Source organism: Phaethon aethereus (genome assembly GCF_964289735.1).
Source record: "Phaethon aethereus genome assembly, chromosome: 1".
In the NCBI taxonomy this organism is placed as follows: domain Eukaryota; kingdom Metazoa; phylum Chordata; class Aves; order Phaethontiformes; family Phaethontidae; genus Phaethon; species Phaethon aethereus.
Genome location: NC_138575.1, coordinates 70,060,791 through 70,087,480, shown reverse-complemented (window position 1 = coordinate 70,087,480; position 26,690 = coordinate 70,060,791). Strand labels below are relative to the sequence as shown.

General features: G+C 49.3%; 1 protein-coding gene across 1 annotated transcript; it reads left to right on the top strand.

Annotated features, from left to right (window-relative positions):
- Positions 1 to 6,975: 6,975 nt before the first annotated feature.
- On the top strand, positions 6,976 to 25,611 carry ADA2 (adenosine deaminase 2; the record flags this gene model as incomplete). The annotated part of the gene is made up of 9 exons (XM_082014308.1): positions 6,976 to 7,294; positions 10,217 to 10,442; positions 17,360 to 17,570; positions 20,645 to 20,772; positions 21,895 to 21,985; positions 22,277 to 22,385; positions 23,346 to 23,503; positions 24,358 to 24,560; positions 25,503 to 25,611. Exons 1-9 carry the CDS (start codon positions 6,982 to 6,984, stop codon positions 25,609 to 25,611), a joined length of 1,548 nt encoding a protein of 515 aa, XP_081870434.1. The 5' UTR covers positions 6,976 to 6,981.
- Between the last annotated feature and the right edge of the window lie 1,079 nt (positions 25,612 to 26,690).

Sequence of the window (26,690 nt, the reverse complement as noted above, 5' to 3'; positions counted from 1 at the left end):
GGTATATGGAGGTACCTGTAAAGGGAACAAGGCAGAAACCTTGTTTTGACATCTCAAGGTTTTAATAAAGTTTGGAGGCTTGCCTAGGCAGGGTGAAGCTTGGCTACAGGACAGACATTTTTGGGGAGAGCAGTCGGGTTTTAACTCAAATGCTCCTCACCGCCATTAATTTTCTAGTATAAACCCATTCTAAATGCTGACTTGCTTGCCTTATGCACAGGAGGAAAAGAAACCGTATACAGTGGGGTGACTTCTGAGCAGCTGAAGGTTGGGTGTAGCTGCTGGTGTGCTCCCCAGTGTTTGTGGTCCTCTCTCCCAAAGCGTTTCTCAAGCCTTAGAGTATAAGATAGAGCCATAGCTTCAGGATGCAATGCAGCGTATGTGTCTTCTGGTGGGACTTCTATGAGAACCTCGGGTGAGAGAGAGAGAAACCATGGTGCTGTGCCACTTCAAGACCTCGTACTTCTTACTGATCAGGCTTGAAGTCTACGTGACGGTGGAGCAACCTGGGTGATGCAGATGCAGAGAAATGGAGAGCCAGTGAGAGGAGATGGTTGACACTGTGGAGACACAGGGTGTCCTGGCAGAGGTCATGGGGATGCCCACAGCTGCAGAGTGACCAGGGGCAGACTCAGATCCTCTGTATCAAGGTGTGATGGACTCCTGGGACAGAGGTGGGGGGATTAGGAGATGTGCTTTGCTTTACGTTGTGGTTGAGGAAACCAGGTGGGTGGAGCAGGAGTCAGGGAGTGAGGGGAATGTTTAGATGGAACATAGTTTTTAGGAACAGAAATTTTGCCCTGCTTGTTATACCAGGGCAAACTCCCTCAAAACCATGCTGATCTGTGGGAGCCGTCAGAGCCTGGTGATGGGTAGACACCCCAGGGCAGGCAGGAAACCTGATGTGACTAATGCAAAGAGCAAGAAAACACTTCCCACAGTGGCACTGGACTTCTTCCCTCCCTAAAGTCATTCCCCAGAGAGAGTGAGTCGGGTACTCTTGCTAATCCAGGATGTTTCAGTTGCCTAGTTTGCTCTCATTTTTGCCCCTAGTACGTAGGCGAGGGAGAAAATACAAATAATAAACTCAAGACTCTGCTAATATTCACTGGGAGCCTTTGCACAGAAACCTTGGAAACAGCTTGGGACCTGCCCTGGATAGCACCGAGCCTCTTTCCCAAATGCCCAGGGCACCCAGCTCCTGCCCTGGGAGCCCCTGGCAGCCTGCTGTTTGCTCCCAAAGCAACAGGGTGCTAATACACACCGGCTGGCTTTCTTTTGTCCTTCCTCTTCCCAGCCCTTTGCTGCAGGGTGACAGCAGTGGGAAACTACCCTGGAGGGGGGCGGATTTTGAAGGAAATGATGCAGTTTGACTTATTTATTTGTAAGCTCAGCACGGCAGCAGCCTGGCATGTGTGCAGGCTGCTACCAGTGAGCACTGCCAGCTCCACTTGTTATTAAGCTAGTGCCGATGAAGCTGTTGGGCTCCCAGAGCTATGAGCCCTCCTCTGGTGAGCAAGACAGATTTGAATTTTTCCAGGTGTGCTGGGAATAGCCCAAAGCACCTCGTCTCGGTCACTGGTCAGAGGAATTCATGGCTATTGTATCTGGGAGCCACGCAATGATTACAAATCAATGACTCTGCTCCGGAGTGATTCACTGTTCACCTGGAAGTTCAGCTCTTTCCCTGGCTCTCTTCATTCCCAGCTCCAGTTCTTGTAGCATCTCGAGTGTCTTATTAATTTTAAATCATCATATAGCCACAGATGTCACTGAGGAGGAGCAGAAGGACAGATGGACTGAGGCATGGTTGGGTAGGGAGGGTTTCTGTATGGGGATGGAGCACCTTGAGGGTGAGCAGAGCTTGGCTGTAGGCTGGGTAGCAATGCTGCCGGCATGACCCACGGTGGACCAGCATCCTCCCGGCTGCAGTGCTCCCGCTGACCTCCTTGCTTGGCTAGTAAATGGCTCAGATTTTTGCCTGCCTGGGCACAAAGTGTGTGTGGGGAAATAGAAAAAAAAAAAAATACCAAGCTGTGCCCAGCCAGACCAAAGCAGAGGTTATATAGCAGGCCAGTGGGGAGGTTTTAATCATCCCAAACATCCTGGGCCAGTCTATTCTTAATAATAATTTATAGCACTTAGCACTTTTACACCTTCTAAGCATTTCACAGGCATTAACCAGGGGCTGGGACTGCTTCGAAGCAGGGACTGGCGCTGCGGTCTCCCCCAGGCCTAACAGAGAAGCAGGGGTTCAAGGAGCAGGCTTTCCACAGCCTGCCCTCATCCGCTGCTGCATCTGCCCACCTACGCCTGTCTTCCAGGCCCTTGTCCCACCTCACAGTTTTCCTTTCAAAACTAGAGTATGTCCCTTCTGCAGACTTGCTTTAAAACCACAGTTGTCTAGCTGCTGGCCTGGGGAGCATGGATATTTCACCAGCAGATGCAGTAAATAATCACCACTGTCAAGCAGGGTGGCTAGGTAGGGAATTGGTCCCATTCACAAATGAGGCAGCTGGCACAGAAAGGGTAGCTAACTGGTTGACCTGGGAACACGTTTCCCAGCTACAACCTTCTCTTCCTGGCTTCATGGCGATATTTCAAGAGCATGGCTTAGACTTCAGCACGTTCAGAGTGGCTAGGAAGCTAAAAGACACCTCGACCCTCTGTACCATCAGAAATGCTCCTCAGTTTGGATGTGGCTTATGCAAAATGAGTTGCCCACCCAGGAAACACAGCTGGGTCTGCACCACCCCCAGGTCCAGCCTCTGCCGGGTTTGTCATTGCTGTAATGTTTGCTATCATCTACACGTGCTGCAGGGCTTTAATTTGGGGCTAGGATGCACAGTGGCACACGGCAAGCTGATCCTCCACGCAGAGGCTGCAGCAGAAAGATGGACTTTGCAGGATGCTGCAAAGCACCGTGTGATACGCCCAACTGAAGGACAAAGTGAAAAACGCACGTCTGCCAGCCCGATGCTGCTGCCACCTTTGCGGTCCTTCCTTCCTGCAGCGCGCCGCTGGGGACCCTGTCCCTGCTCCCCTTCACACCGCTACTGCTGCAAGGGACTGAAGGGTGGGAGCAGACACCCGGCTGTGGCGGCAGCAGAGGTGTGGGAGGGAGACATGGGGAAACGTGGTGGAGGAGATGGTAGCTGTCGCCTCCAAGAAGCTTGGAAGGTTTGGAAAAAAAACAACCCTGGTTCGCATACGGAACTGAAACTGAACCAAGGGGAATTCACTGAGAGTACTAAGTGGTGGCCACCGGCTATTTAAAGCTTCTTATGCATCTGATATGCAGCTGGGCATAAAGAAAGGGTGTGCCTGCAGTTTGCACAGACCTACCCACGACGGCTTTGAAACAGGGCTTTTGAACACTGCTAGGCACAGCTGCAGCAGCTGAGAGGTCAGCATGGGCTAGAAACCACCCCAAAAAACAGGGAATAGCAAAGGCATTTCAGGAGGGAGCAGGCATGACCCGTGCCCCTGTCAGCCCTAGCTAAACAGCAAGCGGGACCGGAGCTAGGGAGTTTAAGATTATTTCAGGAGCCAGTCAAGACTGGACAGGAACTGCAATCACAGTCTCTTAGACGCACAGAGATATTACACAACCTCCAGCCAGGCTACCCACTTCTCAGCAAGAATTCAAACTAGCTAAGAGATGCATCGGCGTGGAAATGACACATATAACATTCCTTGTTGGTCCTTTATAGAGGGCAAGTCTTCTTATACCATGTCTTGGTTCCCAGGGAGGTCTGAAGGCAGAGCTGTGAATGCCCACAGGCACTAGAGGAACCCAGGTCCTCCCACAAATGAGGCTCCTGGCTGCTGGCAATCATACCCTGGCTTGAGTTGTCCTGTCCTCCCTCTTTCCACCCTCCACATCCAAACAGATCCTGCTTAAAAGCAGCTACGATCTTATTTATTTCACCAGTGCTGGCCCCCCACAATTTTTGTTTTCAAAGTGTGGACCACATTTTAATAGAGAGCAAAGCACCTTGAACACCTTATTTCCTAGTACTACCCTTGCAACATATGTACAGCACTTTCCTGGCAATGGCTGTGATTGCTTACATGGAAAAGTCCCATTAAAGAAGTGTTTTACCGCTGGACTTTGGTTTTGGTTTTCAAACTCGATTTGATGGGATGAACCAGCGCTGCAAATCTCTGGGGTGCTCTGGCAGGTGTTTCCAAGACCCCTGTCTGACTCTGAGCTGCTATTTGAGGTCCTCTGCACAGCATTTTAACCCCTCTTGATGCTCCTCCCTGGGAACCTGTCTCTAGCACCCAATTGCTCACCACAGAGACGGTTTTCTAACTGCCGAGCCTGAATTGGGTTTTATGGTCCTAATGCCAGGCTTTACTACTCTGAGATAACTAGAGCAAATCCCTTCCTTCACTTATATTGTTCCCTTGAAGGTATTTGTAGGCAGAATGCTTGTCCTTGCTGAACTGTCCTTTTTCTACTCCATGCGCTTCCCTCTGTGGTGTCTCCCCATACCTCCCAGGATTGCTTTCATCAGCTACGCAGACCACCACATAGTTGGGTCGTCTTTCCACTCCTCTGATCTCCCTTTGGGAGAAGGATCATCTCAGGACTCCAGAAAAACCCCATCCTGCTGAGGAGTGGGCAAGGGGCTGCAGACACCCTCCAGACATGCTGCCCCAGCTGGGGCACAGAGAACATTTGGGGATCCTGGCTGGTCCCTGCACGGATGCTGGGACTAATCTTGGTCACAGCAAAGGGTGCAGGGACCAGGAGAGGAGGGAAAGCTGGCGAGTGTCCAGCTGGTATATTCAGGGGGGCCTGTCCACCCTGTTTTCAATCTATTGCAGTAGTGCCAGCTAATGAAATTTAAGGTATTATTGACCAAATTCTGCTTTCTTTGCCTCGAAAACGGTCTTTGTGACTGCTGCGGGTTGTTTTCAATAGCTCTTGGCTTATGAGTTCTTTCTTTTTTTAACTAAAATATTAAAATCGTTAAAAATTTTATTAAATTAAACTAAATGGACTTTGTTCTCCACTGGAAGCTGTTTATGTAACATCTGCTTTAAATAACTTTAAAACTCAGTCCATTCAACTGTGCAAAATAAAATGGTGAAATTACAATATTTGTTGTGATTAAAAAAAAAAAAGAAAAGAAAATCAGACCGTACCCACCTCCATCTCATTTAGTCCCCAGGAACAAGTTTAGTCCTGTGTGCCCAATGCAGCCGGTTGGACTAACATCTGCCTGGTTCACACAGCTGGCAAAGACCGGGCAATATAATTTAAAGGTACTTTTACAGATTACATTTTTCTTGGATAAAAACCCATTAGTAGAGTTTGCAGTGTTGTTGGCATTAAATGCAGAGTGTTATACATCAGATTAGATACCCAAGCTCACATGCATTCTTGGGACAGCCCGAGAGGGGCTTAAGAGTTTCCCCACACCGGGAACACGTGCCTAAGGCATTTCTTCCAGGATATTTAAAAGCTGCGTCTGCCTATCAGGATGTGCAGGAGGGCTGCACAGACAAGTCCCGATTGCCTCGCAGGCAGGCAGTGACACTTTAAAGAGTTCACCTCTATGCCACGCGGGAGCCAGGGGGGTTCCCAGAGGTGACCCTGCTGCTTCGGACCCCGGGTTCCCAGCCCAGCTCCCTTCAGCCGCCTGCCCAGGCGCCTGTGTCCCGCTTTCTCATAACCTCCCCTGCCTCCTCCTCCTCTTTATATATTCATGAAGCAGTAGGGACGGGGATAAATAAAAGCTGAGCAAGCTGGAGCGACAGCACAGGAAGAGGAACTGTCTGCGCCGGCGGGTGCCTCGCTCTGCACCGCTGGGACGGATCCTGCCTCTTCATCTTTGCTGGGACAGTCCTGCTCTGCAAGAGAGAGAACTGTTCCCCACTCCCTCGGGTGGCAGCTGGATGAGCTCTGGATGCAAGGAGGAGGAAAGTTAACAGTAAGTGAGTCAATCTCACCAGGGATAAGGTAGCGCCTTCTAGGATGTTTCTTTTGCTAAGTTCAGAGCCAGGCCTGACACGGGGCTGCATCTAACTCCCCCCCACCCCATTCCCAGCAGATTACTCCCCCAGCACACCTTCTTCTCCTGGGACCCACTGACAGGGCTGGAGGCACCACGGGTGGAGGAGAGGCTGGAAGCAGAAAACATGTGCGCAAGCAGGGACTTACAGTGTAATTCACAGGGACCATTTCAAAATGTTGAGCCTTTCTCCAGCCTGCTTTGGTCGGGAGGGATTGGTGTGGAGGGTCACTAGAGCCTGGTATTGAAGGATTATATTGCAGCTGTGCTTTTTTTGGGAAGGGCAGAGTTCTCCAAGTTCACACGTGCCTGTCTCCTGCAGTCTCTTACTACTCCCGTGGTCTCCCTTCTGTCCTCTTTCTCCCGGGATTGCAAGGAAGGGACACGCCTCTGTCACTGCAGGGGAAGCCGGAGGTTTTCTGCCCATAAATTAACCCCTCTGATACTTTAGGGGTGCAACACTGTCTTGACTGTAGGAAATCAGGATCTGATTAGCTCAAGCAAAAAACCAAAAGCACCTCCAGTGCTATGGCCTCCTGCTTCCCTCCCTGGGACGCTGGCAGCACAGCCAGCACCTCAGCACCAGCACCCTTCCCAGCTTCCAAGCCAGACTCCCGACCCCACCACTCCCTGGTTCCAGGGGGAGATCTTTGCCAGACTGCACGTCTGTATGATGTGCTGCCAGTCTGATCCAAGGAGCAACATCTCCTCTCCACCCTGCCCGCAGTCTTGCTGTGTGCAGAGAGCATCATGGGGGTGTGTGTGAATGCATAGTCCTAAACGCAGGGGACACAGATACCAGATGCTCCCCTAGTACTGAACATCCAATTAACCCACTACTTCTGCAGGATGGGCCAGCAGTTTAACATGCCAATGGGGCATCGCTAAGATGTCACCTTCTGACCTATGCTAGTGCTCCAGTTTTCTTTTATTCCCCCTCAGGTGCAGCACTAAGATGAAGCCTCCAGCTGGGCAAGGCATAAGGCTGGCATACCTTCTCCTGAATTTGGCTTCCCTCTGCCTCCCCACCCCACTCTGGAAGGACCGGGACTCTCTAATACAGAAGGAAAAAGCCCATCAGACAGGTGGTAATCTGGTGCTGAGCAGACAGGAACAGCAGCTCAGTACAATGCTCGTAAACCTCAAGAAGGAGGAGGTTGCTACAGCCATGACTACAGGACAATTTCCTCCAAGCATGCACTTCTTTCGGGCAAAAGGTCTCATTGATCAGAGCACGGTGTTCAGCATCTTAAAGCGCATGCCAAAAGGTAGGCTTGGCCTAAGAGTTGCTCATTTTAGTCATCCTCCTCTTGCTTTTTGCTTTCTGTGCCAGAGCTGGGACAACGCATGAGGAGATATGGCAGACCTTTGGTTGCAGGCAAGCTTATGAGGGCTGTAAATCATGCTGCTGGGTTCCAGGAAGAGCCCTGCCTCCGAGCTTGGGGACAGGGCAGGGGGAGAGAGGAAGAGGGGGATGGATTGGATGAATACACATTTCCAGCAATTGTAGCATTTGCTATAACTTACAATATGGATCCTTCAGCTTTTCAAGTGTGGAGAAAGAGCAGAGGAAGCAAAGACAAGACATCACAGACATTCATATTTGTTCAGCATGTTCCAGCCAGGGCCTTTCCTTTTTCCACACATACCATAGACATGCTACCAACCTTGCCTTAGCCCACTTAGCCAGAAGTGCTGTATCCCCCAATAAGTTTTTGTGCAGGTGGCTCTGTAGCAGGCCTGGAAGTCTACTGGAACGTCTGGGGGCACTAGAGGAGGAAGGTGCTACCTCCAACGCCGCAAGGTTTTTTACTGGTTGAACGGAAGTCAAAGCCTCTGTTGATGTGACCTGCAGAATACGCTATAGAAACTATTTATTCTCTCACTTCGTCTTTCTTAATCAGGTTCTGTTCTGTGCACTTATAGATCTCTGCTTATAAGGGCAGTCATTTCAGTTTAGAGATGTTGTTTCTCTCCTGTTGTGCAGCAAACTATGTGTTAATGGGCTGCCATGCCCTATGTCAAGAGGGGCATTCTGCATAAAGTGAAACACGCATAGTTTTTAAGGCATTTCAACATTCTAGGTTAGATAATAGCATGAGATTGTCTGATACCTTCACCACATCACCCTGTGCATCCTCTGACAAGCCTCTGGGACACAGCAGCATTTGAAAGCTCAGTTCTCTGGGTTGTGATGGAAAGGAGGAGAGGATATTTTTAGCCAAGTGGAAATCCAAGCCACCTAGACTGTGTAGCAGGAAGGCTGGTGTCTGCACGTCCCTGAGCCACTGACAGTTCAGCAGGGAAGCAGGAGGTTGAGATGATCACAGGAGGAAGGCCTTGACTCCTAACTGACTAGTTTCTCCCTCTGCATCTCTGGTTCAGTAAGAAAGCATTTAAACAAGGTGCCACCTTTAACTAAAGATGGGAGACAATTGCAGAGGACATTGCCAATACCCCTGTGACCACAAACACTATGTCCACCCGTCCAGGCAGTCCCTCTTCAAATGCAGAGTCCCAGGGCCTTGCTGACGTGGCTGCCTGGAAACAGGTTTGTGACCTGCTTTGGAAGATTTGGGAGTCAGCTTCTCCACAGAAGCGTTTTAACTTGCAAGGCTGTGACACTAGCACATGGATTACAGCCATCTTCCTCACTTCCCAGTTTCTCTCTCCCAGCCTCTGGTGTGGGATGAAGATCCCTGGCTTGCAGCATCCTAATCTTTTCCCATAAATGACTAGGATGTCAGAGTTGCCGCTACCCTTTCATTGTTGAATTGAGTGGTAAGGAATTTAAAAGTACCTCCCTCTTTAATGGGGTACCTTTGATACCAAGGAGGAATCAAAACAAAAACCTAACTCTTCAATCCAGGAGATGCTAAAATGCATTCTCAGAATCTTTGCCAGACCTGTAAGGTCTTTTAGGACCAAGATCACATCCCCATACCTGCTTGAGAAAGACCTAGTCTTAGCTACCTCAGTCTTGATCAGAGCTCCCGGGGAAATTAATGTTGTTTTGAGTACTATTGTAATTTCTATCACTGTTCATGTAGGGAGGGTGGCATCGCCAGTGAGAAAATACTCCGATCATTCTGCCATACTAGCTCTGGTGAGAGCCGTAACCAGAGTTGCTCAGCATCTTAACAGTCAGACCCTCTAATGAGAGATTATGGACATTATAGTCTAAATTAGATTAGTCTACTATAGACTATAGTCTTGAAGTTTGTCTAATGTCACATGCATACCAGTCTTTTGTTTTGTTCCTCCTATTTATGCTCTCCCTTTACCCTTAAGGGCATCAAAGCTGTTTTGACTATGAGGTCTCCCCAAGGTTAATAAAATATGTATCTGTAAGATGTTAGCTCTCACCGTATCTTCTCTTCACAAACGTGAAATTTAGTTCAAGCACCAACAATGTAAGAACTCTCTGCAAAAGGAGAGATTTTGGCAAAACAAAAGGATGGGCTGAGGAAGATGAGCATGCAGATGATGCTTCCTATGCCAGGAAGACTGGCAGTTGCCAACATACTGCACAATAACAGAGCATCCCAAAGGCCCTTCGTGCTGGCCAGCAACAGATGTACGATGTAAGTAAGCATGCTTTTGATAAGGGATAGAAGTAGATGATACTTCTGCATCGAAGTGCAATTCCCCAGTGTGCCATTGTCTGGGATTTTGGTGTATGCCAGAGTTTCAAAAAGATGAAAGACACACAGACTAGATGCAAAAATTGAGGCTAGGATTCAAACAGCTCGGATACAGAGGCTTGCTTCAGGTCTGCCAGTCAGCTAGCACGCCTTGTAAACTGCTGCCTACTGTGCGAGTTCCTCTTTAAATCAGTGGGGCCTGAGCCAGCTCACAGCAAAGTCTGTCTGAAAGACCTTTAATAACTCAGAGCATTTTCCATCCCAGTGGAGAAGCAGAGCTCCCTATTGATTTCTCCCCCCTCTCTGCTCCCAGGGAGCTGTCACGCTCTGCCTGCCCGGTGTTTGATGTGGAGGGGGCCACATCCCCCAGCATGAGGGAGGCAGAGCAGCCGCTCTGTCTCTCTGCTGGGAGAGGTCACTCACAGCCATCTAGAAGCATTTCCAGATGCCCCTGGATGGGCAAACTCAAACTATTATCACATTAAAACTCCATTCCTTTTTTTTCAGCTGCCTTGTCTCATTAGGATATACCTTTCCTCCCACCAGGTGCTGTCTTACACCTGCATGACTATGCCATCCTGAGCGTGGACTGGCTGGTGTACAATGCCACCTACCTCCCTGACTGCTACATCTGCTTCACCCACACGGGCACCGTTCGGTTTCGCTTTTCCAAGCCTCACCCTCCTCACCCAGTGCCAGCCCAGTGCTCCCAGTGGGTTTTGCTGGAAACTTACCGGAAACAGCTGCACAACGTGACTGAGTTCGATAGCAGGTGAGTGCAGAGGAGCCGCAAGCTTGCCGGTACTTCATGATAGCATTGTGTAGCCAGCAGATCATTCTGGTCCAACTTTCCCGCTTGCTTGCTGGTCTGAAAGTGGGAAACTCTGTTTAGGGCTGCGTATATAGAACAAGCAAATAGAAATAAAAGAAAGTGAAGGTTGCAGCATTTAAGTACACCAGAGTCAGACCATCACAATCAAAGTTTTCTGTGCACCCTCACTCTGGTCCTTTGCACAGACATGTTGAAGACAGTGGTTTAAGCAGATTTATGTAACCTGCCCTCACCTATCCTCAGCACCCAGGCTGGATGTGATCCCAGCACAGGACGCAGCTGCATGGTAAAAGACCTTGCCTCATCCACTGAGGTACCCAGGAACAGGATGAGGAAGCCAGGTAGCTGAGGAACAGGCTCTCCCCAACAGCAGAGTAGTCATTTGTAAAGTCATTTTCTTTATTTAGAGCAAGAAGTTGGGCAAACTACTTATGTTAGATACTGCATTAGCAAAAAAACCCCAAAGCAACCCAAAAGAAAGCCCAACCCAGCCTCCCCCTCCAAACACCATACTTGTTTTCTGAGAGCTCTCTTTGAAACCACACTAGTACCCACCACACTGAAGCATGGGGCACTCATTCCCAACAGGACCCTCAGGCACCAGGAACCGCAACTCATCCTCCTACCCTCAGACAAAGGGCTAGGTCTCAGCCTGAACCAACGAACCCTACACACAGGTCCTCTGCCTGGTCATAATCCACACTCAACACCCTCCTGCCAACAAAGCTTCTCCCCTTACAGGCAAGGCCTCCTATAGCCATCCAGGAGCTCACATCTCAGATGGCTCCCCAAGGCATCACTCATTCTCCTGTGGAAGCTCCCCTCCCTGCAGGCAGCTCCTCTCCCTGCAGGCAGCTCCTACCTTAACTGCTGGCAGCCTTTTATCAGGACCAGGTGTTTAGCTGGCTGCTCAGCAGCCACCTACCATTTAATCACTTACAGGTGGGAAGCTCCCCTTCCAGCCAGGGGGGCAGGAAGAGGGACCCCTGTCCCCCCATCCAGGGTCCACTGATCCTGGGACAAAGCCCTGGCAAAAAGGCCAGGAGGAAGCGTGTAGTTCTGCGTGGAGTGCGGGGAGGGGCTGGAGAGAGCACGCTAAATAATGCATGAAGTCAGACACTGAGTGATGAGGACAAAGGAAAATACTGAGTAGTGATCCATTCAAAGGGCACCGCTGTCCTCAATGCTACGGGGGGCTGGGGTCCTGCAGAAAAAAGTAGTATGGGGTATCATGTAATTAGACAGTATTGCCATGCCAACACACGAGGAGAAGGCTGGATTAAGGTGACGTGGGTGACCCTAATTACAGCATTTCCTAAGTGAAACTTCATGGCTTTTACTGTAGTGCTCTTCAGCGTGGGTGTGTGCTCTTAAACAGAGACCTTTTAATTCTTAGGGGGCTGGTATCCCCTCCACATGGAAGCTCTCTGGGCTCTGTGCCCTACTGATCTGGGAAGGAGGTCAGGTTGGGAAGCTGAGGAGCTGCCAGACCTTTGGCATGGTACTACCTTCCCTCCCCAACACCAGTAAGAGGCAGGGCAGAGGGAGCTGACTCTCCAGGGCACCCACGACCCCTCTCCTACGGAGGTCCAGAAGGGAAGGAGAAAGTACTGCCAGACCCAGGGCTCTTGACCTTTTATATCCTGAGGCTCAACTGCATTGACACATGATGGAAGAAATAAGATCCAGTGAGAAGTCACTTATCTACGTCTTCCAAAGAGAAAACTGGTTCCCCATTAGCTCCCTTCCATTTCTACTGGGAGTGATGAGAAAGGAAAGACCACAGCACCAGCTCTCTTCAACCCCACCAGGAGACCCATAAATAACGTGCAAGAGATTGGATTTTGAAACAGCTTCACTTCCTTAAAGCCCAAGCAATTGCACTGCGTATTTCAGAACTGCCTCAGCAACAACCCTTCATTGTATTTGTTTTTGGTTGTATTTCCATAGCATGATGTCCCTTTCTGGCTGAGGCTAGAGGCCACAGCATCCTATACACCTGGGAGGGTGGAGCTGTGCATTATTTGGTTCCCTATTTTCCTGTCTAGGAACGTGACTTCTTTTCAGAGGCAGTATTATCACATTCCACTGCTTTTGTATTAGCGTCTGACAATGTCTAGCAGCCACAAGTCAGAGCATGAGTTCAGAGTGGCAGGCACTGCCCAGGGACACAGGACAGACTCTGCTACAAGGGTGTCCCAAAGGGCAGAGGGGAAACTGAGGCAGAGACCAATGAAGTGATTTTCCTCAGCAAACGCGTGCCAGAGGCAAGTACAAACTTGGATCTCTCGCATCCTGGGTGCTCAGGTTTACTCATTTGAGTATGTTGTCCTTCATTTCTTGCCCTTCTGTGCTCATCACCACAAATCGCAGAGGAGTCATTACACATAATGTGCAAACACACGAACAACAGCCACATTGAGGCGCTTCCCCTCCTATTTTCATCTAATCCCTGGGTACTAGTTTAGGGGTTAGGAATGTTTTTTGGCCGTCTGGAAATAGGTCTCTAGCCAGAAATAGGCCCCAATCTGTTCTGCTTCTCAGTTTCTGGAAACTCTCCCAGTCTCTTGAACATGTGCATCCCAGGCTACCTCTTCCCTGCACTCCTCTTTGCCCTTGAGCACTGACAAGCTGAGAGAAAGCAGATGTCAGAGGAAGGAACGGATGGATAGTTGGGTGGTTTCAAGGAAGTATCAAGGGAATATGGCAGCAGGGAAGCTCTCATGCAAGACAGGGTGGATCAGCGAATGTGAAGGAAACAATGGAAATGTTTCCGAGAGGCTGCACCTCTTTCACCTTACTGCATTCCTGACCAGCAAGGGATGAGGGAGAGAGGTATCTGCATTGCATTCTTGCTGTTTGCATTTTTAGGTACATATACATACACATACGTGTGTGTGTGTGTGTTGGAAGGAAGTCTTTCTGTTTGTTTCCCTCAAAAGAAGGCTTAATCGTTCCTATTCAAAACACAAGTCTTACGGGCCAAGACCCTGGAGTATTCTGTTACTGGGAAGCTTCCAAAAGATGCTATTATGAGAGTCAGGAGACTGCGAGCCAGGAGGCAGAGAAAGGAAGGGAATTTTGCTTTGAGACTTAAAAGAAAAAAATAATCCTCACTTATTTACTTCACAAACAATTATGGTATAGGAGAATGCCATTTTTTTCCTCAAGATGCAACACAGTGGCCACTGTGTCTAAAGCGAGAGCTCACAAGCAGCATGCCCCTTGATATTTAGGGAAAGAGCGTTGACATTCCAGATATTTGTAAAATACCACTCCACACCCCTCCAGCAGCAGCCCGAAGATTAAGGCCGTGCCCGGCAGCGCAGCTCCGGCGGCCCAGAGGAGCTCTCTATCACCGGGATGAAGTCATCTGTGAGGAAGCTGACACCATGGCCGAGGCTGCGGGGACAACTCCCCTGGGCACTAACGGCTGCCCGGACCGCCGTCACCTTCCCCTCCATGTCTTCTGACTGCCTTATCTAACAGAAAAATAGGACAGTGTGTGCATTACAAGGGAAAAACCAGAATAAAAACCCACTACAGAAACAAAGCACTCTGCTCCCGCTACAAGTCTCCCCTTGGGGAGAAGAAGAGGGGCCGAGAGAGAGAGAGAAAGCGAATGAACCACATGTGACAGATGTTAGTCACACTATTTAATGCACCACTGGAAGACATTCAGATACTATGGTGAGGAGAGGGGTATAATTACACATCAAGAACAGAAAAAGAAGCAGAAAAAGAATCCCTTTAAAAACAAGGCAACAAAACCGTTTGCTTCTGCATTATATAGGACAAGAAAGGAAAACAGTTAGGGGGAAAAAAAATAGGAGAAGAGAAAGCAAAACCACAGTTGAAAACAAATGATCCTTAGCTGGTCGTTTTAGCTGTGCCCCTTTGGGCATATGCATTGCGATAGCATTGTTCAGTGCATATATGACATGACATGGAAGGCTATTTGTAGTCTGCACCTGATCACCAGCGAGGGCCCATTCCAGAAAAGAAGCAAAAAATGTATTTATGAAGCTTTGCTACTGATGGCAAAAGCCCCTGAACCCTTAAGAGATTATCCAGTTATCAAGGATGGATCACTATTATGCAATAAATCTTCAACAGTTATAGGGATCAATAATCAGTCTCAAAGGGAAGGGGATTACAAAAAAAGCACAATTTGATTTATGTGCTTTTAGGAGCAGGGCGGTGTGGGGATTTATTGCTGTTTCTAGCCCAAGAGCACAGGCTAAGTAAACAACCACAAGTTTGTACAGTTAGATTTTAAGGCGGGGAGCGGAGCCCTGTGCGCGCTCGTTGCTGGAGGAGCCGAGTTCTCACAGGACAAGGGGAGAGAGCAGTGGGAGCCCAACTAATCGCCCATCCTTATCTGAAACGAAGCTGCACGGGGCGGCGAGAATGGGCTTGCACGCCCTTTTGATCCACGGGGAGGTTTTTCCCTTTGGTGCTTGCAGGGCTGGTGGGAACAGCCCCGCTCGGCTCTTGGCTTTGGGCAGGTGCTCTCCGCCAGCGTGCGGGGCTGGCGAGGAGCTGCCCTTCGGCCAGGGCCGAGGCCAGGAGGGGAGCAGACAAGTCGGCTTTCCCCAGCTCTTCCCACACGGAACCTCTTCTCCCCTCGCCGCCAAGCTGCAGCACACCCTCTCTGCTCCGGCAGCTGGATCAGCGCCTTCAGGATGCCCCTGGTTCCCGCATTCCTGGTTTCTAGGGTGATGCTATGGTGTCTCCGGCTGCTGTGTGCTCCCCACCGCCCGCCCGAAACACCGGCCATGGTCCAGCTCAGTCCGTTTGGTTGCATGGATTACTGAACTGTAGCTGGGGTTGCCCAGTGGCCTGTGACAATGGCACCAAAGCCCCTATTGTAATACGTGGGAGGGCAGAGCCAAAGTTGCTGTGGAAACCCTGGCTCTGAATTTTCCTGAATGTTGAGTATTTAAAATCTCATCCTTAATGTAGTACGAGCATCTCTTTATGTACAGTTTTGCTTTCTAGAATTGTTCCCAGCAAAGAAATTAAGAGAGTGAAGAAGAAATGAAGCCGCAGCCACTGGAAGGGTGTCCTTAAAGAGCGAAACAGCAGGCAGATGCTGGGGGAACAGGCTCCGTTTTACGGGCAGGATGGAGGGACTCAAAAGGGATGTCCCTGCCTGGGATGTCTTAGTTTATGAGTTTGGACCAGATCACATTTTACATCTGTAGGAGGGAGGTTTTTAATTCCATCCACAGAAACCTCCTGGAAGAAGATAATAAAAGCACAAATCAAACCCACATCTCCCATATAACAGAGGACAGCGCTGCATGAGGATGGGGGGCAAGACATCAAACACGAAACATTATTAAAGATTAGCAGCTGTTATCGAGGGGAAACACAATATACTCGGGTGAAAGATGAAGCGTGGTCGAAGGTACTTCTACCTGAACCTGCTTAGCCCCTGACACTAGATAAGCATCGGGCCTGGCTGGACTGGTAAGCCCACCCGCCTGCAAGCAACCGGCTCCGTAGCTTGCTGCGATGGCTTCAGTTTGCCCACCCAGGAATGAAGTTAATCACCCCCCCGGATTGCCATTTAGACTTTGCTCACTGGCCTGAGAAATCTACTACAAACTCCTCTTCAGGTGGCCACCAGCGCAGGGAGGAGAGCTGTTGCCAGAGGCAAGGCTTCATGTGGGATGAAGGCTATCAGCTTGTCAGAGGGCAGTACTGCGGCACAGGCGTTCACTCTGTCCTAAATGCAAGCTGTCACCCGCAACTAGATAATCTTGCAATTACTGGCTCCCTTAAACTCTGCTTCATAAAATTACCCGCTGCCTCTCTGGATTTCTGAAAGAGGCTTATGCGCCAGCTGAGCCTATGGAGGAAATAAGTACGTTTCTGTCCCTCTTAGGAAAAGCCAGAACCTGCAATTCTTATCAGTTGTTTCCCATCAGACAAATCTGAAGAAGTTATCAGCAAGGCAGGCAGGATATCAAGGTATTTGTTCCACTGGGGGTGGAAAGGATTTCTGATTCACAATCATCTTCCCCCTGCTCATATTAGGTGACATATTTTGATCATATGAAGGTACCAGTGCAAGTTACAGGCTTAGTAAGCAGGTTGATGGTGGCCCAGTACATGGCATCTTCTGGATGGCATCTGCCTTTAGGTGGTGAACAGAGGCCTGGGTGTCATAACTTTTTACACGCATTGCAGATGTTTGAGAGAATATATTGTCTGCAGGAGTAATGTACTAGCCTACTTTCAGATGAAGGATACCACGGGGTAGTAGAGTGCAATTGTTATGATATAAAACCACCATACTTCCTTTTGTAACTCCATTACTCTACAAGATTTTGCCCTCAAAAAAAGGAAGGGGTGGGTACTTTGAACATCTAGTCTTACCCAGCTTGTAGCTCAACACACAGCGTATGACTTTTTACTTGTTGGAGGGTACAGCTATTACCTGTACCAGCCATTAGAGGAGTAAATATAGGCAGCAGAAAAAATGACCTGAATGCTTCCTAGTTGCAGCAGTCGTTGTTACGCCTATATGCAGTGCAGTGCCAACGGGCTCCAAGTCAAGTATTTGGTCCTTATTGTGGCAGGAACGGCTTTGCACCTTTTCTTGGTCCTGCCCAAAGAACACGTGCCTCCTGCAGCACAGCCGCTGCCCTGCTGCACCCCAGAGCACGCGGGTGGGAGAGTGTCACTGCAAAGCTTGGTCTCTGACAACAAAACTCACACCTGTCTTAGAGGAATCCTGTTTCCTCCTGTGCTGAACACCCAGTTGCCAGCCAGCGGCTTTTTGCATGCTGAAAACCAGTTGACTTCTTTGTTCTTATTCTTCCTCTTCCCTTTACCCTTTTCTACAGCTTGCTGAGAAACTTGACCCTGGTGACAGATGCCCCTGAGCTGGCCTACCCTTCTCAGACTTTCATTTGGAAAAGATTTGAAGAAGTCTTTCTCATTGCCTCTGGACTTATCTGCTATGCACCTGTGTTCAAGGCCTATTTCTACCAGGGGCTGCTGGAGCTCTATGAAGATAATGTACAGTATGTCGAGATAAGAGCTATCCTGCCTCCGGTACGTATTTTTTGGCTTCTCTAGTATTCTTTTAAATCCTTATTTCTCCATAACTTTTCTCAAGCCCAATCTTGAATTTAGTTTTTGGATGTTTGCATACCTGCCCTTCTAAGGATGCTGGAAAACCTTGATCATATTCAAAGGTCTTTGTTGGAGATTTGCATAGGCAAGGGCTTGAAAGTGGGAGATACTTTGTTCTTAATGGTTAAGGAAGATACCTACTGTGGCAATGACGCAAGACTGCATTGTACAGTCTGACTGGGAGCTGGGTCAAAATCTTGCTGGTAGGGAAGATAGATCCCAGCTGGTCTGCACCAGAATCACCTGTTCTGCAGTAGCTCTTCTGGAACAATTTCCCATCTTGAATAGAGACTTATTCTGGAAGAGTTATGTCATTTGAAATCTTATTTCAGAATTACTTCTCTGAACAGTCTAGTAAACCAACTGGCAAAGCACAGTCTTCCACAGTCTTCTAAAATTTTGGCTATGTGATGTATGAACTGCACTAACACTAAAATCTGTTCCTAATAGTTTAGACCTTTCTCCTTGCATGTCACCTGGAGCCAGTGAGATTGTCCTACAATCCCATGCTGCCCCGACACCTTCCCAAGCACCAGCAGACCCCACCACGGTTCTTCAGCTATAACAGTTCCCACTCTCCCAGTGGCAATTTCAACACTGCAGGCACACCTTTTCCATACAGTTCTCCAGACCAGCTCCAAGTGGGGCAGCATGGGGGTGGGAGCTCTGTCAGAGAGGCAGATTCCTTGCCAAAACAAATGAACTGGGGCTGCTGTTCCTCACTACACTGACCACCTCCACTGTTCTTAACAGTCCATTGCAATGGGAATGAAGCTGCTGTGCAAGGTCCATCAGGCAGCACCTGAAGGACCAGGTGGCGGTGCTGGGCCATGCATGGGAACGCAGGTACCAGCTTGCTGCTGGCACCGCAGTGTCGGGTGGATGGAGCAGCCACACTGATGTCCTGCCAGTGGCCCAACTCCCAAACGTGCCTGCCAGCAACTTCCTTAAATCATTGCCCTTGCATGCAGTGGCTGGCAGGCTCCAGCCAGCTGCAGATGAATGTCTGCACCCCAGCAACCATCACTGCTGCTGGGCAGGCCTCCACAGTCACCCCATGAGCGGACAAGCAGGTGCTGTGACAAATTTGGAGGCTGATCTGGCCTTGTGCCTACTTCCACCCCAACAGCTGGGTAGCAGGGCTGCCCAACCGTGCCCTGCTGTGGCTCAGGCTAGCCCCATAGTGAATAGGGCTCAGTGTCAGGGCTGCAGGCTGGCACCCTATCATGCCTGAGATGAGAAGGGTGTATTGAAAAGAAGAAAAAAAAGGAGGGGGAGAAGACCGCAAAGCTTATATGTATCTTACTTTGCTGGGGGTTGGTCATGAGCCAGTTGCTCTGAAATCAGTCACCATATGTCTTTGGGGTACCTGGAAAGAGAAAACAACAGCAACGTCAAAATTCCTGTGCTGTGAGACAGCGCAAGTTCTGGCATCTCCCCAGGTCACACAGGTTTCCGGGCCAAGAGTATCTGCAATGATACAAATGCGTGGGCCTGACTGGAAAATACCATGCATTTACCGGCAGCCCTTAGACATGGTTGTAATGTCTTTTGAAGAGAGGCTTGGCAGGGAAGATTTGCTTCCCATCCAGCCCATAATGCTGGCTCCAGGTGTGGGAGCCTCCAGAGCCCCCGGGCTTGCTCGCACCCGGCAGCTCAGCAGGCTGCGAGGTACAGGCAGGCAGGCAGGCTGCCTGCAGCCCAGGTACCGCTGCAAGGGCTGCGAGGAGCTGGGGGTGTGCTGGGCTGCTGTCCCCGATGGGCAGCGCAGGCAGGGAAGTGCCAGCTAGGCTGGAGCAGGGATGAGAGGGGAAAGAAATGCTTTGCCGTGAAAGCTGAGGTGAGCAGGGTGTGATGAGGAATAGCGAGATGCTTGTGTGGCTGGAGATCCTCTACAAGGCTTGGACAACAGCACTGACACTCTGCAAAAGCTCGCCTTGCAGCAAAGCCCGGCAGAAGTTGCCCCTCAAGTAAAGTAAATGAAAGTCGGGATTTAGTGTGAAATGGCAAACATTGTGCAAAAGCCCCAAACCCAGCTGTGTTTGCAAATTCAGCTGTGTAAAGTCTCCCATTCCCGTGGGCTGCAGCAGGGGAAAATTCCCTCTGAGCATCTGCAGCCGCCCCGCGGCTCCTGGTGCCTGCAAGGGGGATGCTGCAGCCTGACGGGGTGCAGGGGCTTAGCGAGGGGCATCCCTGGAGGGGAAGTAAGAAGGAACGGACCAGTTGAAGAGTGGGGGACAAAGGTAAAAAAGAAAAGAAGGACCAGAAGGATAAGAAGAGAACGGACAGTGATTTCAGCCATTGTTTGTGAGCGATTCCAGGCAGAGCCTGTGTGGGTTAAAGGGACACATAGGGTCTACACCCCTGCTGAAATCGGGGCAAAAGCCGATTTTGTGTATAGCCCTGGCAGTGAGGAACTTGCAAAGCTGATGAGACAGAGCATGCCAAAAGGATTATTTTTCCCCAGTTTGCAGCCAGAGAACTGGGAAAGCGTGGCAAGACTAAACGACCGACTCAAGGTCGTGGAGCAAACCTCTGGCAGAGGGGAGCAGAAGCCCAGCCCAGCTGGTAGCTTATGGAGCTCAGCCCTCGCGTGCCTTGGGGCTGCCTTGGCTGACAGAGTGCCACTGCAAGGCACAGAGCGTGTGCGAGCCGCCAGACGGCTGGACAAAACGCTCCAGCATTTGATACAGACATGAGTAAGAGGTCATGGTCTCCTCTGGGTACTCAAGGGCACTTGCTTGCCGTGTCTGAACACGGGGAAACTTGTTTCTTGTATCACATACAAGGGACGAGAACCATTCCTTCGTTCTTGCCAGCTGGTAAAGCTTTCAAGAAGAAAATGTTCTGCACAGATTTAACTGCTTTTTTCTGCTCTGCTGCCAGGACTGCAGCACATTGCTTCTCCCAAGGTTTTCTTCAGCTCATTTCTCCCACCCTTCAGTAAAACACCTCTTCCAACTTCTGCTTGCCATGTACTTTTTGTCCTACAGGTGTATGAACTGGATGGCAGCCGGCACAATAAATCGTGGTCCGTGGCAACCTATCAGGAAGTGACCAGGCAGTTTGTGAAGGAGCACCCTGACTTTCTTGGAGCCAGGATTATATTTACAGCACACAGGTAGAGGCTGAGCAGGGCTAAGAGCACCTGCGCATGGCTGGCTGTGCTACAGCGGAGGCAGCAGTGGGGAGAGAGGGGTCCAGGCCAGGAGAAGCGATGCTGAGGGCTGGGCAGAAGTGCCACAGTTGGTTAGCAATGCCCGCGTGTGTCGTCAGACCCAGGGTTTTGACTCCCGAAGCATTCCCTGGCACATGTAAAAGGCTGAGGATGAGAAATCATCTAAATAAGTCTGTGTACGTGCGAAGTGACCAGGGTTAGCTCACGGCGTGCGCCAGAGAGACAAGCGTCTGTGAGCCCGTAGGTGCGGGAATGAGCAAGGGGAGGGCTGCCTGCGTGCGTGTCCAAGGCGTGCGCGCTCTCTTCCCGAGCCTGGACATACTCCTCCGCTCTGCAGAAGCCGAAGCAGTGACAGCAGTGCCCGAGTATGGGTATTGCAAAAGGTCCTTGTGGGACCCTGCAAACACTGTCTCCCGGCAGCCTTTGTACGGTTTGTTCGTGCTGCTGTTCGCAGGCGGGCACGAGGCTGTTCTCCAAGTCAGCCAGATGCCATGAAGTCATGTGCAGGGATCCTGAGGAAATATAACAGAGCTCTCAGCAGCACTTACTCACACAGTCTCGGCACGATGCCGTTTCCAGTGCAGAGCTGGCTTGCCTCTGGCCAGCTTGGGTATGGAGACAGAATCTGTCTGCAAAATGCACTGTGATGTTTAAGTCTGATAGGGCTGGAAGAAACCTAAATTGAAAACTCTCTTGAAATACAATTACTGTCCCACATCCCACCAAAACAGTTGAGAGTTTAAAAAAAAAAAAAAGTAAACATTTTCTCTCCATGCTGTGTGTTCCCTGCTTGGTAGATGGGAAAACCAGTGAGTCTTAGACAAGTGTGCCTCAACTCAAGCGACAGCAGGGTCTAGCCAGGCATTTCCTGGTCATTCAGGGGTTTCCTTTCATAATATCAACTTTCTACTGCTGTTACTCTGGAGACCTGAAGCTGGTTGTCAGATTCAGAAGCAACTTGCATTTTGGAAATACCCCTGGGGGCCCAATTTCACAACTCAAACCCAAAGAAGGCAGGCCCGTGGGAGCGAGCCTCTGCACTGCTTTCTCTCTCTTGCTTTTTAGGATGCTGAACATTTCCCAGATTAAAGAAGCCATCGTCACTGCCATGGCACTCAGAGCCCGCTTCCCAGACACCCTGGCAGGCTTTGACCTGGTAACTGTATTTCTTCTGTGGCTTCAAGTTAACCCCTAGAAGTGCGATATAAGTACATGTATAACATGGCCTATATTTTATACCAGAGCCAGATCCTCTGCTGCTGTAAATTAATTGCAAATCCTCCAGCTAAGGATTTCGCTGAGGGTAATGGACATAATTCCCTGATAGAATCAGTTCCCTACCCCACAGCATTATAACTTCAGTACAGTTGGCACCTCAGTGATATATAGCTGTAAGTCCCACCACCTTCCAGAGCACGTTCAAAAATACCTTTCCTCTTTCCCCCAGGTTGGTGATGAGGATGAAGGTCATTCCTTGTGGGACCTGAAGGATGCCCTGACCATCCCATATTCCCTGGGGGTCAACTTGCCATACTTTTTCCATGCTGGGGAGACTGGTAAGTGTGAGGACTCAAGGACCGTTATTGCTTGCAGAGGCAAGAGGTGAAGTCTTGCAAAGCACAGAAGCAGCAAGCCTAGCTGTATCAAGGTGATGGGGGTGTGTGTGTATACACATGTGTGTAATCAGTTTTCCCTATGCTTCTCCTGATATCAGCTTGTTGCTGTAGCATTCCTACATGGCACCTCCCCTACCTGCTCCCTGCTCTCGACTGTAGGCGTCATGTTGCTCAGCGTCTTTGCCCTGTGTGTAACGTAGAGTCATTCTGCAAGAGTTATTGCTGGTGCAACATAGTCATTTCCTCCACGGAACAGTGCTCACCTCCCATCCACAGAGGCAGCAGAAGTCCTCAACCACTATTTTACATTTTAAGGTGAAGGAATGTCTGAACCAGCCTCAAGTCTTAACTGAATACACTCATCAAAGTAACCGATTGCTACCCTTCATTGCTGGGGCAATATATTATTCAGTCTGTAAGGATGGGATTTATCCTAACCATGCATGACAGTTGTGTCTAACTAGTGATCATGCTTATTACATGTTGACATCTACAAAGAAGATGTCTACGGGTGAACTAGTTACCCTAGGCTCCTTTTACAGCCACGGACAGTAACAGGCACTTCTAAAGCATGATACATCTCATTGTAATGCACAAGCCATTCCCCAGGAATGATTACTTGTCTCCCTTGACTATGAAAAGAGACCAGCATGATTACCTTAGCTGTAAGAGCAATACTGTGGATATCTAAAGCTGGTTGAGATGAGTGGGTATCTCTATGCTGGGCAAAGTCCTAGGTAAATTTGGATCCCTGTCTCACTGAAAATGCAAAGCGGGAACTCAGAGCATGAGCAACCCTCTCACCTTGCAGCTGAGACACTTATTAACAAAACCATCTAGTAGTTTGAGAAGATATATTTCCTCACAGCACTGCAGTGATTCTTACCTGTCTCTGCTCAGACTGGCAGGGCACGTCTGTAGACAATAATGTGCTGGATGCTTTGCTACTGAACACCAGCCGGATTGGCCATGGACTTGCCCTCATTAAGCACCCAGTAGCCAAAAATTTGTCTCTGAAGAGGGATATTCCTGTAGAAGTCTGTCCCATCTCTAACCAGGTATGTTGGTAAAGCTTAGGTCTTGGGGCTGGGACACTGGAATGGGATTTACCATAGCAGCTAGGAGCAGCAGGGAGCTGAGGTCAGCAAAACGTTTTGTTGCACCCAGGCTGGCTCAGTTTCCTTTGCGCCACATTACCCTGCAGTCTGCTGTGTAGACACATGGTGCATGTGTCTAAGGCTTGTAATGCAGTCAGCTCAAAATCATTTAAACTCTATTCAGAGGAACCTGGGAAGGCAGTCCTCCCTAGTGGAGATGAGGCCCAGAGCCAGGGAGGTGCCTAAAGAGATATAATGGAAAATACTTCAAAGCCAGGAGGGCCTAGAGGCTGAGAAGCTGAGATTGCAGCTGGGAGTCCTTTGGTTTTGTAGAATTCATAACCGGGGGAACTCTTTTGCAACACATTAGCGTGGTACCCATTGTCCCCTGGGTGCAGCAGAAAGGATGCTCTGGGGTAGAGATGTACCAGTGTGAGCCTTGAGGGAGAGAGCCCTGTTACCAGCTCCAGATGCCCTTGGCTAAGTGTCATGGCAAATAGTTAACCTCAAGACTGTTCCTGAAATGCTCACAGTCAAATTGTTATAAATAAGCAGAAGTTATTCACCCCACTGGCCTTGATTTAGGTGATTAATTTAATAAACCAATCTCCTTGGATAGTCCTACTTGGATAGTAGGCTCCTCCTGCAGCAGTTCAGAGCAGAATGCTTAATATGCTCTGAACAGCCCTCTGGAGATTCGTCCTCCCTGATGACTACCTGCTAATACAGGCAGCTCTAGCAGGTATGCAGTATGACGGATGCCATAATGCAAATGTAACCTGATGTGGTGTCGTCTCCCACCCTTCCCAACCGAGGTCCTGTTGTTGGTAGCTGACTTGCGGAGCCATCCCGCAGCTGAGCTCATGGCTGAGGGGCACCCCGTTGTGATCAGTCCTGATGATCCCCCTATCTTTGGAGCAAAGGGAGTCTCCTATGACTTCTATGAGGTGTTCATGGCCATCGGAGGGATGAATGCCGACCTGAGGACCTTAAAACAACTTGCACTCAACTCCATAAAGTAAGTTCCTCACCTCTCTCATCTAGCCCTAGTAATGCTAAGGGGACTATCAGCTTGCTCCCTGGAAACCCGCTGTATTTGGGGTTTGGCCTCAGAGTCTCCTCTGCCACACGAACTGCGCTTCCATTAATCCAAAGTCTCCTCTGTACGTCTCCTCTAAGGGCAGGATACAGGAACCCTGGAGACTCCTCTGCCCATGCCCTTGAGTGCCTTTCTCTAACCCAGTGTCTCAGTTTATTCCTCCCTTTTATATCCTTTGCGAAGTTGCCTCAGGTGCCTGGTTCTGGGTATGGGAGAAAGGTTATGATTTTGTATCACTTGTCTATTTCTGCCCAGATTTGACTTGCTCTGGTGTTTTCCATGGCCTACTGGGGAAACACAAGAAAACAGTCTACCAGCATGTAGTTTGGGTGTGTTTAACCACTGTTTCTGTTTATCTGGACAGCTATATATGTCCCAAAATAGTTTGCATATAGTGCCAGGGTCTTTCTGCACATTCCTAGAGTCTTGTCTGTTTGCCAAATCCCGTGCCAGTGCTCATACCAATCCCAAGTCCCTGCTTGGCCAGGGAGACAACAAATACTTTTATTTCCTACCAATTTGGACTGAGCCCAGGGGACATCTGAAAGCAACAGCAGTGCTGTCTCTTCTGTACTAGTCACTGGGTGCCGCCCAGCAAATCTCCAGCTTTTGCAGACTGAGCTGCTTGTCCTCATTGTGCAGGATTCAGTAGCTGTTGATATGGCCATGATGCTTCTCATCCTAGCGTGAGCCCAGCCAGTAGGAGCTCAAGGCTCTTTAGACTGTGTTACTCTATGCGGTGTAGGCACGTCCTGCAAGGGTTAATCTGTTGCTGCTTCCTGCCTTTTCATTTTGGTCACTGATCTTGAAATAGCTGCCCCCTTGCCTCCTGTCTGATACTGACTTTTCTCCTCCTCACAGATACAGTGCCATGCTACCGGATGAGAAAGCCAAGGCCAAAGAGGTCTGGCAGAGAAAATGGGACAAATTTGTGGCTGACCTCTCTGATAGCTTTTTGAGGGAACTTTAGAGGGGAGAAGACTCATCTCAGAAGGCATTTGGCAAGCCAGAGAGAGCCAGGCTTATTGCCAAGAGGGAGACTGCTTCTTCCATGTGACCTGAGCAGATGAATGAACTTCAAAGTCTCACCTGGCAATGGGCAATTCTGGTAAGCTAGGCTTAATGCTAAGAATGAGCTGCGCTATCCTGTGAAAGTCATGGACTGGAGGTAAAATGGAGCAGTGAGCCTCTACAGCAGCAACAAAAGAACATCCCACTCAAAATAGTCAAAGCAATTAAAAATTGCCAATGACCAAATCCTGACATCCTCACTCAGAAAAAGCGTGCTTTCTAATTAAAGTTAGTGAGAGATTGCCAACATGAGGACCTCTGAATTTTGCCTTATCATTACAAAATGCAGACCTTGTCTGGAAACAGCTAAGACAAACATCCAACCATTTGGGCCACTGACCTTCAGGAGAGCAAGGACTGAAAATGACTCTTGTTATGTTTAACCCTGGGCCTGCTTCCAAAATAGCACTGCTAGGTCAAAGAACCAGTCATAGGTCTGATGTCTGCTATTTCAGGACCTACCATGGCTGGAAATGAGCTGATGGAACTTGCTCCGAGAACATTTAAGCCTGGTTGCACTGTGACCATAAAGCCAAAAAGAAGTGCCTTGGTTGCTGACAGGTTTTTTTACTGCAAAATCTTTTCCTGTCCTCTGGTCATAAGGAAGCTAAAACACTTTTCAGCTGAGGAAAAACACAGTGGCTTCCAGATCCAGCTTAATTAAAACTGTCACCCTGCACTGGGCCATATTAACACAGGTGTCTACATTTGTAGGAAACACCTTTTGATTTCAGGGGTTCCACTACTAGCCTTTGTCGCCTGACTCAGAGTGCAAATGTGGCCTTATTCAGGCTGTTGGACAGATTTTTACCTTGATGGAGAACTACTCTCATGCTGTGGATATCCAATAAGTTCACTTGGACCTTTGTCATTTCCAATTCTTTGGCAAAAAGGTATTGCAACAGATACACAATAAATAGTGTCTGGACAAGCAGATTCCCTTACTTAACAATATAAAAAATATCAGAAGAACTAGTT